General features: G+C 42.7%; 1 protein-coding gene across 2 annotated transcripts; it reads left to right on the plus strand.

Annotated features, from left to right (window-relative positions):
• The first annotated feature begins 1,018 nt into the window (after positions 1-1,018).
• On the plus strand, positions 1,019-9,775 carry LOC143413302 (uncharacterized). Of its 2 annotated transcripts, none has more exons than XM_076876101.1 (4): positions 1,019-1,466; positions 4,304-5,598; positions 7,463-7,555; positions 8,559-9,775. In XM_076876101.1, exons 2-4 carry the CDS (start codon positions 5,581-5,583, stop codon positions 8,874-8,876), a joined length of 429 nt encoding a protein of 142 aa, XP_076732216.1. In that variant the 5' UTR covers positions 1,019-1,466; positions 4,304-5,580; the 3' UTR covers positions 8,877-9,775. Both variants share the same exon structure in this region; 1 of them encodes a protein (XP_076732216.1).
• The last annotated feature ends 5,147 nt before the right edge of the window (positions 9,776-14,922 follow it).

Here is a 14,922-nt window from a genome sequence, read left to right on the forward strand (position 1 = left end):
GGCGTTGCCGGCTCCTTATGTTATGATTATCTATAATAAAGACTATGTTATTTACTAAGAACACCTGTCTGCTTTCCTTTCATTCTGTCCTGGACTCATTTGTTACTGGTCCCCTCACTCGCATGCCTAGACCCCTTCGGGGGGGACGTAACATCCTCAAAAATACAACTTGCCTAATAATTCTGCACTCCCTTTATGTAAAAAACAAAACAAAAACTATTTTCAATTTTTTGTAGTTTATTGCACTTTTTTGCAATTAATGTAGTTACTATGGACTTAATGCATACATATTATTAAAATATGGGCTATAACAGTTGTATTGATGTATAGCAACTTGAAATGCTCTCACAAATGGCACTACAACATGTAAAAAAATAATATAAGCTCTGGCGGACTTGGTTCTACACTCAAAAAAATGAACTCAGCCTATCTCTGCTTTTACTAAAGTAGATTTTGTTGTTTGTTCTTAATAAACTCGATTTTGCAAAAATTCTTAAAGTGTTTGTGCAAATTTAATGAAATGTTGTTACTTTTTGTTGTTACACAAAGTCATTGAACTGTGTCAACGTAACATTGTTGAGTAAATTCACAGGTTTGTCCCTCTGCACATACTGCTGCGTGCAGAGCCCGCCTAAGTAAGGGCCAATGCGCATGCGCACCACCCTCTTTCTCAAGCTTGCTTTTTCTTTGCCATGTGGACTGGTTCAGCCGCATTTTTGTCCAAAAATCAGGTAAGAAGTCATTTTTCTTGTAAAGCCCGTCTACATATATATGTTCACACGTCAGTTAATGTCGCAAGTGCTACTAAGAAAAGAGTACAGGCAGGGTTTTGCCCGGTAAAGGTTTGCTAACGTGGACTTGCTGCACGTGAGTTTCCAAATGATTTTGGAGGGGACTCCATTGCAATAGCAAAGCTCTGTTTTCAGCCCAAATGTAGTGTAGCGCTAGCGTCGGTATGCGTCGGTACAGGCAGCGCATTCGGTCCGGCACGCACTTTCGCGCCGAGTTTATACTCGGACGCCTGACTGCGTTGCACTTTAGCCAACAACAGTGGAGAAGCGCTCCTCGCTAGCAGACAGGTTAGGGTGTATTTTCTGTCTAATATTTCAGCTTACGTTTTGATGTAGCTTGCAGAAAGCATTTAGTAAGCTGGTGTAAGATGAACTGCATTAATGTTGTACAATGTCCATGGGATTTCTCACTCGACTTTTAATGTCAGATTACACACACATTTACACAATATGCAGTGGTGATGATGTAGATCAATAAATTCATTGTTGTAGCATACAATATTAAAAATAAAACTGATTAATATGAAACATTAACAATGTGCAAATTATTTAGTTTTTTCAGGGACAGTGTAATGAAAATGTCTTTTGTGCTTCTCCCCCAGATACGTTGATGTGGCAGTGCAAATTGTGCAAAAAAGTGGTGTCATCAAGAGCTCTGTTATTAAAACACTACAGGTTAGTTCATAGTAGACAGCAGTATCCATGTGCCTATTCTGATTGTGTCTGTGTTTTCAAAACATGGAATGCTCTACATAGCCACTTAAGCAGATCACATACCCAAAGAACTCTAGACAAGTCTGTGAGTTTGGCAACATTTAACTGCCATTTGTGTTCCTGCTGCAACAAAGCTTCAGAGCAGGAGTATTTTTCTCACATTAACAACCATCTAAAATGTAACGAGACTGTGCATTGCATGTTTGAGGGTTGTTCTTTCAAAACAAATATCTATGGTACATTCAAGTCTCATCGAAATAGGAAACACAATCCTTATACCTTAAAAGACTTTAAAATCGGTATTGCTAACACTATTGTAGGCCAAACATCAGCTGATGACAGTACAGACACTATTGTAGAAGAGGACATAAGTGCAAATATTGATCACGATACAACTACAAGTGAGACTGAAGATTTGGCAAATGTAATAGAACTTAATTTTGCATCTCTTTTACTTAAGTTGGAAAACTATTTTCATGTTCCCAGCATAGCAATTGACGAGTTGCTTTCAGAATTGCACTACCTGATAAGCTGTGCATCAGTGCCTTTGACAAATCAAGTAATTGTAGACATACTCAAGAATCATAACCTTTGTCTAGACCAGCCTGTTATTGAAGAACTGACAAAGGCAGTTTCTTTTAACCCTTTGTTAAAAGCCATAGAAAAGGACAGCACACTTGCCACTGCCTTCAAACGCAGACAGTATTACAGAAAACATTTTGAAGTAATTGATCCAATTGAATACATTCTCGACTCCCAAAGCAAGAGGACCTTTCAGTATATTCCTATTCTAAAATCATTACAGCAGATATTTAAACAAGAAAACATACTGAACAAATTTGTCACTAGCCACAATCAGAATCCTTTTGTAAATAAGGAAAAATATACATCATATAAAGATGGTCTACATTTTCAAAATAATGAGTTTTTCTCAGGCGGTGAACTAAGAATCTCTATTTGTCTTTATGTTGATGATTTCGAAATTTGCAATCCATTGGGGACATCACGGAAAAAGCATAAACTTTGCTCAGTTTACTGGATTTTAGGTAACTTGCCACCAGGTAGTCATTCATCCCTCTCTTCTATTTATTTGGCTCTCTTGTGCAAAAGTGAGGACCTTAGGACCTTTGGCTATCCAAAAATATTTGAGCCACTTTTGCAAGACCTTGTCATTTTAGAGCAGCAGGGAGTGTTCATTGACAATTTAGGGGTCAACTTTAAAGGCACTGTCCAATATGTAGTGGCAGACAGCCTCGGAGCTCATGGATTGGCCGGTTTTGTGGAAAGTTTTTCTGGAGATTACTTTTGCAGGTTTTGTACTGCTACACGCTCAGAGATTGAATCAAAAGCTACAAATAGTGACTTTTCTCTGAGAACTGAGGAGCTCCATCGTGTACACATAGCAACTGCACGTGAGACAGGGGTAGCTTGTTGTGGTGTGAAAAGCTCGTGTGTCTTGGCAGACAGTCTGTCTTTCTTCAAGGTCACTGCAGGTTTCCCCCGTGATCTTGCACATGACCTTTTTGAAGGTATTGTGCCTTTTGAGATAGCTGAGTGCCTTCGAATACTAATAGGCAAGAAGTACATCACTTTTGAAAATCTAAATAGACTTGTTCAGTCATTTCCCTACAAAGGAGGGGATCAGACTAATCGCCCTCAGAAATTGCCTCACAATTTTCATAGTAAAAAAACTGTTGGTGGCAATGCACATGAAAATTGGTGTTTACTAAGACTTCTGCCACTTATTATTGGACAACACATACCTGAAAACGAACCAGCTTGGGGACTTCTACTAGATTTGAAGGATATTGTTGAGCCTGTTGTGTGTCCTGTTCATAACAGTGACTCAGTTGCATACCTGGAGAGTAAGATTTTAGACCACCATCAAAGGTACAAAGAAGTATGCCCAGATAGAAGACCATTGCCAAAACATCACTTTCTGGCTCATTATCCCTCAATAATTCGCCATTTTGGTCCACTTGCCTTATTATGGACAATCAGATTCGAGGCAAAGCACACATTTTTTAAAAAAGTTGCTAGACACACAAACTGCTTCAAAAACATAACCCTGTCTTTGTCAACCAAACACCAGCTCATGATTGGCCATTACATGCATTCATCAGGCTGTAGCAAAGCCACTTTTGAGGTTTCACGAGTCTCGGCAGTCCCAGTTGAACTTCTCAAACGTGAAATTGCACATTGTCTTGCTGAAAAGTACCCTGACACAGCTGTAGTTAGCCTTGCCCAGAGTGTGTCTGTTGCGGGCATCTACTACAGGAAGGGCATGTTAATAGTACATGGATCACTGGGGGGTCTGCCAGAGTTTGCTGAAATCCTGCAGATGTGTATTTTGGCAGATTCGTTGGTGTTTATAGTAAAAAAACTGAGCTCGTGGTACACTGAACACTATGGATCCTTCAAAATTGACCCATCTCCAAAGGAAATTTCTCTTGTTGCACATCAGGATCTGGTGGATTGTTATCCACTTTGTGACTACCAAGTCGGAGCTTCTCGCATTGTTACATTAAAGAGATACATACACTGTTCAGGTAATTTTAATGTCCATGTTGCCGATTTAATTTTTGTGCTGTATAGCAGTTCTTCTCAAAGTTTGGTTCTTAAAAATAGTTGGACCAGAACTTAAATCTACTCGGATATGTTTCAAGCCTTGTAAAAATACTAGAAAAAAAATTGTGCTGCAAAATTCTGAATACCACTAAAAAAATACCTGCTTCACTATTGTAACATGTACTGAAGTTTGGGAACCACCTGCTCATGTTCTTGCACTTATTTTTTAGAGTAACAGTTGGAGATTGGGACATCAGAAATGACAGCCCCAACAAAGCTTCTGATAATCCTGGGGGAGAACAACGCACTCAAGTTAACCCTTCCTTTGGGGATACCAAAGAATGTTAACGAGCTCAAAGCGGAGATTGAAAATCAGTGCGGAGTTTCTGAACAGTTCAGATTGCAGTACATGGACACAGATTTTAATCAGTTCCTTAACATGACATCCACATTTGATCTAAAAGACATGGACAAAATAAAAGTGATTAAAACAGGTGTACCAGAAACATCCACTGGTAGCAATGAAAGCAGTGTGTCCTCATTTAACTTGGGTAGCCCCTGCTCTGGCCACAACCCTGATTATGACACAGATATACTGTCATCGCCAGAATCCAGGTCATCAAGCTCCTCGAGCTCAGCAAACTCCACGCTGCGATCAGAAGCCTGGCCACTGGACTTTCGCATACCTGAGTTTAGCTTCGATGTAGAGCTGCAATTGACAAAAGGCAACCAGGAATTCCAAGCCAATGGAACACTTTTAACCCTAAAACCAAAGCTCAAGTCTGACATTTTAGAGAGCTTGTCTTCAGAAATTATGAAGTACAAAGCTTACCCTTCAGACAGCAATCTTAGTGATGTTTGCCAAGCTTTGGTTGTAAAGCATCCATGCTTGAAAGAGAAGGGTTCAGAAACTGGATTTTCTGCATGGAAGATCAGTTTGAAGTATAAAATGTCAAACTATCGTGGAAAACTGAAGAACTTAGGGTGTAGTGAGTTGCTCATCAATTCTCTCAAAAGAAGAGGGAACAGTAATGTGCATCCCAACCAAGTCAAGAAACCCAGGAGAGCGGAGGTGAATTTCTGCCCTGATTATCCAGCTGGAGAAACCCGAGAGAGTCAGGAAGAAGAAAGGTTGGTGCTGCTTTCAGAGTTCAAGAAGAAGAACAACGATGAAACCATCAAAGCAAAAATGGCCCAAACCTTTCCTCACCGGAGGCAAGAAATTCTTCAGGACATGCCCTTCGTAGCTGACTTTAAAAGCCGATGGCCAGCTCTTTTTTTTTCCACGTGAGGTAACTGAATCAGTTGATCTGCAAATGCACTCCACATGCAATATTTTAAACCCATCACGCTAAACATTTGTTTATTTTACAGATAAATGCTGAATTCCAGCGCATCACTACGGTCCCGCTAACATCCACATTTATGGCTGGACAACAACACAACCAAACTGACCAAAGTCTTCAGAAACAAGGGAGGAACATCTGGACGCAAGATCACAGAAATCATGGCTGCAATTGATGAGGTTTGGAATTAATTTTTTTGAATGCTTCATTCCCTCTTTTAATACATATGATTTTGTTGTCTCCTTCTATTGTAAGGTAAAGTTTAATGTTGGTATTATGGGATTGTTTATTCTTTGTCCTTTTCATGATAGTGTTGTCACAGTAATAAAGTTTTAAGTTGATTTGGATACTTCATAAAAAAAATTGCCAGAATTAAAAGCGGTTTTTACAGGACCGTAGCGTTTCCAAAACGGGATTTGCCGCGGCTCCCTGGGGAGAATTTTGGCATTTACAGTAGAAAAGCTGAAGCTAGAATAAACTGCCATCAGGCACCTTTCAAACCAAGACGGGATAAAGGGAGGTCTCTGAGCGCCCCCCCCCCGCATGTGACGTACAGGGTCACGTATTCAGCGTCAATTGCAGCGACCATGGTAAACAGACAGTAGTTTTAGCTTGGAGCTCACCTGTTGTCTCTCCCGCTCCACGCTCCGCTCTGCGAGTGTTTTTACCACTCAATTGAACCGCTGGCTGTCTCTCACTGTCCCTAAACAGACGAGCAATCTGTCTTCTTAACGGCCAAAAGAACGTAGTATCACTGCGTCCGTCCAGTTGATCATAAACAAGCTGAGCAGCCCATGGTCTGCCTGTGTTATTTACTTCTGCTGTCAACCGAGGCAGCGCGCTGCTCTGGCTCCACTACGGGGGACTTCCCTCTGTGACAAGAACGCTTGATGTGCGTTCAGCGAACAAAGGTGAGGGACTCAAGCGGCAATATTACTACGAGGCAAAACGTATCAGAATCGAGTTTTATCACTTTTCACCTTTGCGCCTTGCCGCATTTACGCGGCTCACAGATTCGGATTTATCACTCTGTAATGATGCGATGGTCTGTCTTATAAAATCAGCTCAAAAGTAAAGCTATTGCACCAACATGCTTTACCTTACAAACAGTTTTGAATCTGGTACTTGTTGGTGTTGTCTGTAATATTCAGATTGTGGTCCTGGATGTCCTCTGCTGTTGGTTGTTTTGTGCCGGGATCACACCGTGCGTTTTTTCGGCCGTCGCACACGGCTGCCCATGCCACACTCTTAGGACTCTAGAGACGTGACACACTGTGCAACACACGAGTTCAGTGACCCAAACTCAAGCAGAGACATGGAAAACATGCAGAACAGTGGGCCCTGAGGACCAGGGTTATGGGAAACCCTGGCTTAGTACTACAACTGTTTTTTCATTTGTCCTTGCAAAACCTCCTGTTCAAGTCCTCCAAACACACCCACGTCACCCCGCTTCTCTTCCAGCGTCACTGGCTGCTGGTTAACTTCAAGGTTCATTTCAAGATCCTGGTTCTGGTCCTTAGGGCCTTACATGGACAAGCACCATCATACAATGGAGATCTTCTCAGTCCCAACGCCCCCAGCAGGTCCCTGAGGTCCAGTGATCAAAGCCTGGTAGTGCACAACAGTCTAAAGACCAAAAGTGACAGATCATTGCTGCTGTGGCCCCCAAACTCTGGAACTCTCCTCCTAAGCCTTAGATCAGTGGACTCAGTGGTTTACTTTAAAAAAAAAATCCTCTGTTAAGGCTGGCTTTGGTGTGACCTCTTGTTCATCCTCTTCCTCACTGGATTCTTCATGCTGCTGTTTTTGGTCGGGTTTCTGGTTTTTTTTGGGATCCTGTGGTTACCTTTTTTTGCTCGTCACATTTTTTCAAATGATAATGTTCCTTCTTTCCTTAATTTTTTTTTATTTTAAATTTTGTTGTTCTTCTGTAGTGTGTCATGGACTTTTTTTCTCAAACCATTATATACATTTATTTTGCTGAAGTTAACTGAAAATGTCTTTAAAGTTTAGCTAAGTCAAATTTGCTTTTATGTTTTACAGAACGACACAGTTGCAATGAGAAGAGTGTGTACGCTGAAAGGACTTGCAGTCTACCTCAATGAAGATCCGAACAGCTTGATCAAAGAATATCAGGCAAGTAATCAAAGAGAAACAATTTCCAGTAATAAAAATTTAACTGACGGTAATTTTTCCTCATACACATTCACTAGATTATAACAAAAAGTTTAAATTAGAACATTATTGGAGATATAAGAGCACGAGCTTATGTGGGAGTGACCCTTGCCATTACAGTTGGGGTGTAATGTGGGCTGAGTGTACTGTCTTTCTGCTTTGTTGCTCTGCCGTGTAATCTAGATGATGGACCAACACCTCTCATCTCGCTCTGAGCTGTCTACTGTTTTGCAGCTTAAAGGGATATTCCACCCCAAAGTGAAAATTGGTCTATTACCATATTACCCAGCGTAAGATAAGTGAGAAAAAATAATTTTGTAACCAGTGTAATAATTCTCCTGATCCGGCAGCAGTCTATTTGCTTTTGCCTAGCATTTAAAAAATGGAGTGAATGGGAACTATAAGCATTTTGGTTGCAAATGACTCTTTAACGGTACGAATTATTCCTGGTGAGCTCAATAATCATGTCGACTTTAAATGAAAAGTAATAAGTAACTTGAAGGATTTGGAGGAGTAGATTTAGACTTGGGAATACATTATGGTTACCACATACAACACTGTAAGCCGCCGCTGCATGGTGCATGGATATTCGAATATGTGTTTATTTATGGAAACCAGAGGCTTTTTCAACCACTGTTGTTGTATCCAAGTGCTATGCCATGGATTACAGGGTGCTTTGGCGTAACCGTAATGTAGACCCAAGTCTAAATCGCCTCCTCCTGCAAATCCGTCGTGTTACTTTTTACTTTTCATTTGCAGTCGACATGATTATTGAGCTCACCAGGAACAATGGGTATAAGATCAGAAATGTACTGTGCTGGTTACAAAATGCTTTTTTCTCACTTATCTAACTCTTGGCAATATGGTAATAGACAAATTTCCACTTTGGGTGGAATATCCCTTTAATTGATAAGAAACCCTGCAACTTGTATTATTATGTTTATTTATTTATTTATTTTTTTAGGATGTGGACTTCCATGAGGCCGAAAGTGAAATGGAGAAGACGCTCATTGGCATCTACGTCATCAAACCAGAAGGAGAGCGTGACCTTGACCCGGCAGAAGACATTGGTATCATAATTGAGGGTGTCGCTGTGCTCAGAGATCTTCCTGATGTTGCCACTGCTGTTGTGTTGTTGTTCGGCCTGATCTACACTTTAAACATGAGCTACCCATCCAACCTCAGGTATACTTTTGAGTTTTTTCAGAAAGTACTGATGGGACTTGATGCTAAGAAGCTATCAAACAAAGTTCAAGTGCTCAGAAACAAACTCCTTGAATAAAGAGGAGGAAGCGGGAGGCCCTTATTGCTTAACTTAGTTTGAATGCTTTACGTTCAGGTATAGTTAAGTTGTTCATAAACACTTTTTTTCATTGTCAGTACTGTTTCTTGGGAACATTCACCAGTTTTAGAGAACAATAATGTTCATTTGCATTTTAGCAAAATACTGTTACTTAAAAAATTGGTGTTGCACTTCTTCTACTGCTACTTGACAACATACAGAAAATGACAGACATTTTAAAAAGTTTTAGCGGTTAGGCCGCTGTGATTTGATATTTCAAAGAATGTGACATTTGGCAGCTGTCTGCAACTTGGGATGTAACCATAACTTGAAAAACTGAGTAGCACTGTTTTAGAGTACAGTTTTTGAACAAAACAGCCAATTTTCACTGTTTTAAATGAGTTTAGTTTGCTCTTTCATGCTTATCAGTGTTTGAAAATAATTCCTGAAACGTCTTGTAAAATGTAGGATTTTTTTTGATAATTTGGATGCTTTCTGGACCTGTTGAAAGACAAGTTGGTTAGCACTTCACTGATCTTTGAAGTAAAATATTGTTTTATGCACAAAGTATTTAGTTAAAGTTGTAACAAGTTGTCTGCATTGATTGCACTTTGTGTTAAGCTACGGCTCTACAGTCTTTTCGGTCTGTCAACAAGTATTTAATATGCACTGAATGTGCTTAGTAAAGACAGGACTTTGTTGGATCATTTTTTTAATCATTTTAGTTTGACGACAAGTTGGTTAGCACTTTATACTGATCTACATTTTCTGCACAAAATATTCACTTGGAATTTGTAACAAGTTGCATTGATTGCACTTTGTGTTAAGCTGTTGTGCTTGGAAAAAAGTATTTTATATGCACTGAATGTGCTTATTAAAGGCAGGATTGTGTTTGATAATTTGGGTGCTGTCTTCATTTCTTCCTAAAAGATCTCCCTAAGATTTACTTAAAAATGTTATGTCAAGTGGTTCCACATAACTGCTTTAAGTAACTTTTAAGAAACTTTGCTATTTTGTATGGAAGTAACCAGTGTAAATGATTTATTTGTAATTGTATTGAATAGAAATTACTTAACATTTTTATGTAATTCAAAAGCAACAAAGTTATGTAGCAGCTACATAACAGTTTTACAAAGATACTACCTAACCAGGTTATGTCCTTCTAAAGCAGAAAAGTTATGTACCAGCTAAGTAACAGTATTACAAAGATATTGCCTAAACAAGTTATGTAGGCTTAAAGCAACAAAGATAAGTATCAGCTAAGCATTGCAATTAAGTTACATTTAGCCAATACACTTACGTAAATCTAACTTAACAGTATTGAGTTCAAACTAAGTAACAACATTTCTTAACAGTTACTTAAAGCAGTTGTGTGGAACCACTTGACATAACTTTTTTAAGTAAATCTAATGTTTTATTTTTTTGAGTGTATGGTAGGTCTTAAAGGGTTAAATAAATATCGTCAAATAATCGAGATCTCAATTTCAGTGAAAATAATCATGATTATCGTTTTTGCCATAATCGAGCAGCCCTACCAGCCAGAGTGGATTCTGGAGTCTTCCCACGCTCCTGTTAGTGATCCTCCATCTGGATGGATGATAACAACCTTCTGAACAATCTAGCAGGTGGAGATGGCCCATATTTATTGGACTGATTTCTGCTTATAACGCCTGATGGACTGAACACATCCGAAGCGGGTGAATAAAGTCACCTACTCGCTAGCTGTGCCATTACCCAGCATACACCTCTCCCTCCATAAATGCAATAAACGATACAAAAGTAATAGCCTATAATTAATTTATCTGCTGTATCTGCTGTTTCTCAGGTAGTTTCTTACATGGTATAATTTATTGTGTTCTATATACGTCACTACAATGTGATTTCGGAAATGTATAAATATACGGACAACAGGCTCTTCTGCGGCAATCTCTTGTCGTCAATAAACAACGTTTAGGAAGCTCTATAGTATTCAATAAGAGGACCCTGGACGTCAATTCTCAACGCAAGGGGGGTACCCTGCGCGTCAATAAGTAAAGCAGAGGGAGCCTGACCATGCGTCACACATTTGACGAGCTGGGAGTGAGAACGTGTTGTTCAAGCAGGTGGCTCCGAAGGGGTTGCTAAGCAACAGTTTAGTTGATTTTTTTTTCTTTTTTTTGTGTCCCGTTTGGATCTTTAGCCATCAGAATTGTTGTCTTAAGGCCAAGAAAGATGCCAAGCGGATTTATTTTACCAAGTGGATCATCATGGCCTTGCCATATTGGTCCATTTGATTGAACTTTATTATAATTATGAATTTATTTTATTTTCAGTTGCTACAAACGGGACAGACATGACTGGGGGATAGGACAGGGAGAAAGAATGAAAGAAAGAGAGGGAGAGAAAGAAAACCAAAGGGGAGAAGAGACGGTGAGAAAGGGGGGAAGAAAGAAAGAAAAACAAACAAAACACCTGGATCACCTGTATGGAGAAAAAAAAAACAGAAGAGAAAGCAAACAACAAAGAGCAACATAATAAAAAAAAACAGCACCATCACAATAAACTAGCTAGCAGTAGATAACAGTAGATACTAAATATTAAACGATATTGTGCAGCACGCAAGATAGACAGCGCACAATGTGCTTTGAGGCAGCAGCCAAGAAAGGTGTAGTCTGCGTCTGTGAACACCCGTATGTACACCTGTGTGCATACCTGTGTGGATCAGCATGCTTGTATTCCAAAGGTTTCTCCATGTAACGATCTGCTAGGGAGTGTGGGGAGCCATAGCCCAGTCCACCAGGGTATGAAGCAGGTATGGAGGAGATCCAGGCCCCAGATATCCAGAGGCCCCAGAGTACAAGGACCCGAGGAGGACCACCAAAGGGGGGGAACCGTGCCACCCTCCTGGGAAGAGCTGAGTAGAGCCCCAAACGAGAGGTCACCCAGCAGCTACGGAACAGAGGCCAGAGGGGGTTGCAGTGGCGTGCCCGCGGGCTCTGCCGGCAGCCAGCTGTGCCAGAGAGGACCGAGCTTCAGGCCCAGAGGCCAGAGGCCTGAGGGTATCCCACCCCCCGGAAGGAGCCCAGCCGGGCCACAGGCGCCCAGCCCCGCCAATCGGCCACCAGGAGTGAGCCGGTACATACATGAGCGCCCAGCCCCAGACGACAAGGACCACCAACACACCAACGTCTGAGGGCATCAGCCACCGGCAGGGAGTGTGGTGAGGGGAGATAGGCCTCCGTACTTTAGAGGGCCTGAGATGTACCCAGAGAGGTTGAGTCTAAGGCCCAACCTGACACATAGACACAGACGAACAGGCACACGCGGACACAAACGTGCATTCCCACTAGGGCTGCACGATTAATCATTAGAAAATCGCGATCTCGATTCATACTTATGTGCGATCTCATTTCCAAATGACAACGATTAAAAAAAAAAAAAAAAGACGACGACGACGATTGTACCGCATTTTGATCCGGGACGTACTCTGCATGAAAACAAGCGCTCACTCTTCCTGCTCAACAAATGACAAGGGCGGAGCCTTATACCACGTGATACAGAAGCTGTGCCGTGTGATGCTAATATTAGCAGGGAAAAAACAACGGAGAGCATGTCAGGGATGACGAGAAAGTGACAGGAGAAAATCCGTTCCGGTCAACCACCCAAACATCAATAACGGGAACCTTATACAGCGCTTCCCTATACACGTCGAACTCAAAGAAATTACGGAGGCTATCACTTATCACCTGACCAAAGATATGGCTCCCATCAACACTGTGCAAAACGAGGGATTTAGGAAAATGATCAACACCCTAGACAAACGCTACACAGTGCCGTCCCGCAACTATTTTTCTATTGTTGCACTTCTTGCTCTATACATGCAGTGTCGAGCAACGGTGGAGACGGAATTTCAAGCAGTACAACATTTTGCGGCAACAACAAAACGTGAGACATTTGTTGTTTTTATGTTTATTTATTGTTTTTATGTTCACTCTCAACTGTTACGAAGTTGATGTGCAGTTAATAAGTGCAATAAATATTTATACTGGAAAAGAAAATCGTGAGAGAATCGTGATCTCAATTCTAAGCCAAAAAATCGTGATTCCCATTTTATGCAAAATCGTGCAGCCCTAATTCCCACCCCATATGCACAACCAAATACTCGGCACTCACCCAACGTGTAGACAGACACAAATAGACACTGCACAGACAGTCGTACTCCCCAAACATACTCTATATCCCAGGTCCAGGTACCCCCGCCCTCAGAGGGGCAAGCCGCACCTAGACCCAGGAGGTGTAACCCTTCTCTCTGGGTTGGAGGCAAGCGGGCCACCTCCTTATCTGCAGTAGCAGGGAGGCCCCGCATCCCAGACCCCAGTCTGACGGCCAGCACCTCCTCCCAGCCCCCCAGCCCTGACGGCTAACAGAACCGGGGTGAGTGAAGACCTCAAACCTCTCTACGCCCGCTCATATGTAGTGTTGCTGTGTGCTGTTGTAAAGAGCGTTGCATTTAAAACTCAGGAGAGCATGGTACTTGCTTCCTCTCAGAGAGCAGCACGGCTCCTCCCGAAAACCCTTAGTGTCTAAATGCATTTAAAATTGAGGGTAGGGCACCAGCGCCAGAGGTGGGTTGGAGTACACCGACCATCCTCTGGATGCTGTAAAACGTGCCCACCCCCAAGGCCCTATATGTATGTGTTATGTGAGAGTGTGAATAATGTGGATGTCTAGGTTGCAGAATAAAATTGAGGCACAGGCGGCCAGAAGGGGACAGAGGGGGAGTGCCTCCCCTGCACCCTGGTGACAAACCTGCACCCCAAGCCCTGCGTGTGTGGGTGGGTGTTGTAGAGCGGGAATAGGGAGGCAGCTGAGGATGGGGAGGGAAGAAAGGGAGGGGCAATCGGCCCCTCCCTGGGGCCAGTTCCCCCGCTGACCCCAGCAGGCACCCCCAACTCTGGAACCCACCAGGGCAAGGGGGCCCAGGCCCATCCGGACTGGGGCCCGCAGCAGCAGCACCGCCCAGCCCCACAGAGTCCGGGGCAGCCCACCCGACACCACCCCAGAGAAAACTGCACCCACCCCATCATCCAATCATCTCCCAAACTACACAAGACAATAGACACCCAGGTTGAGTTCATTCTCCACCTCTCCTATATCTCTCCCCCCATCTGCAGAGTGAGCTCCTGTAGTGAGGAGACCACCTACAAAGATATAACAACCTCCCCACCAGTTAGAGAGCCCCCTAATTGGGCCGATGCACCAGAGGTCCCCTGCACTGGGGCTGAGCCCCCATGCACCCACCCGCCCACTGCTCCGGCGACACAACAGCCAGGACCCAAGCCCCCAAGGCCCGGCCAGCACCCCAGACCGGGGGGCGGAGCACCCCCAGACCCCCAAGCCTCCACGCCTTTCCCGGACCCTCCCAGGGGCAGCCAGGCTACCAGGCCAGTAACCAACGTCCGCCAGCACAGATCCTCCCCCATCTCCGCTGTACGCAGCCACAAGGAAAACACCATTTAAGAGCCCCCAGAGCTCCTAACCAGGTCATGGCCACATCCCACAGGTTAGGCCCTCTAGGGAAACGTCCCTAGGGACTCCCCAGACGCCCTAAGGCCATCCCTACCCCCATATCAACCACAATAGCGAAGGCAGGACCAAACCATGACCCCCCACCCCCACTAGGTGATGAAGCCGATCAAAGGAGCCCAAAGGGATTGATCAAATGTGATGGCAGAGGTTGTATCAAGACTAATGTGATCTATTAGATGGTTTTTATATTGGTTAGAATTAAGATTAAGTTTAGTTGATTTTATTGAAGTGGGCGGTGCCAATCTGACGTTCGGCTGACACAGATGAAAGAACAGCGTGATGTCACAGAAGAGATTTGTTAAGAGGGTGGCTCCTAACATCTTAAAAAAAATATCCTTAAATAGGCAAGAAAGTTGTATGGTTCAACCATTTACTTGACACCTTTAGCATCAAAAGCTATGAACAGAAGTTCAACCCTGTCTTCAACAAAGCGAATCTAAATTCTCAACAAAGAGACACAGATTTAAACACAATGGAA

Source organism: Maylandia zebra, linkage group LG17, assembly GCF_041146795.1.
Source record: "Maylandia zebra isolate NMK-2024a linkage group LG17, Mzebra_GT3a, whole genome shotgun sequence".
Lineage (NCBI taxonomy): Eukaryota > Metazoa > Chordata > Actinopteri > Cichliformes > Cichlidae > Maylandia > Maylandia zebra.

Excerpts from the sequence above, each read along its gene's own strand:
- LOC143413302 (XM_076876101.1), top strand. Across the intron at positions 7,556-8,558 it reads GCTTGATCAAAGAATATCAG|GATGTGGACTTCCATGAGGC; the intron begins GCAAGTAATCAA and ends TTATTTTTTTAG.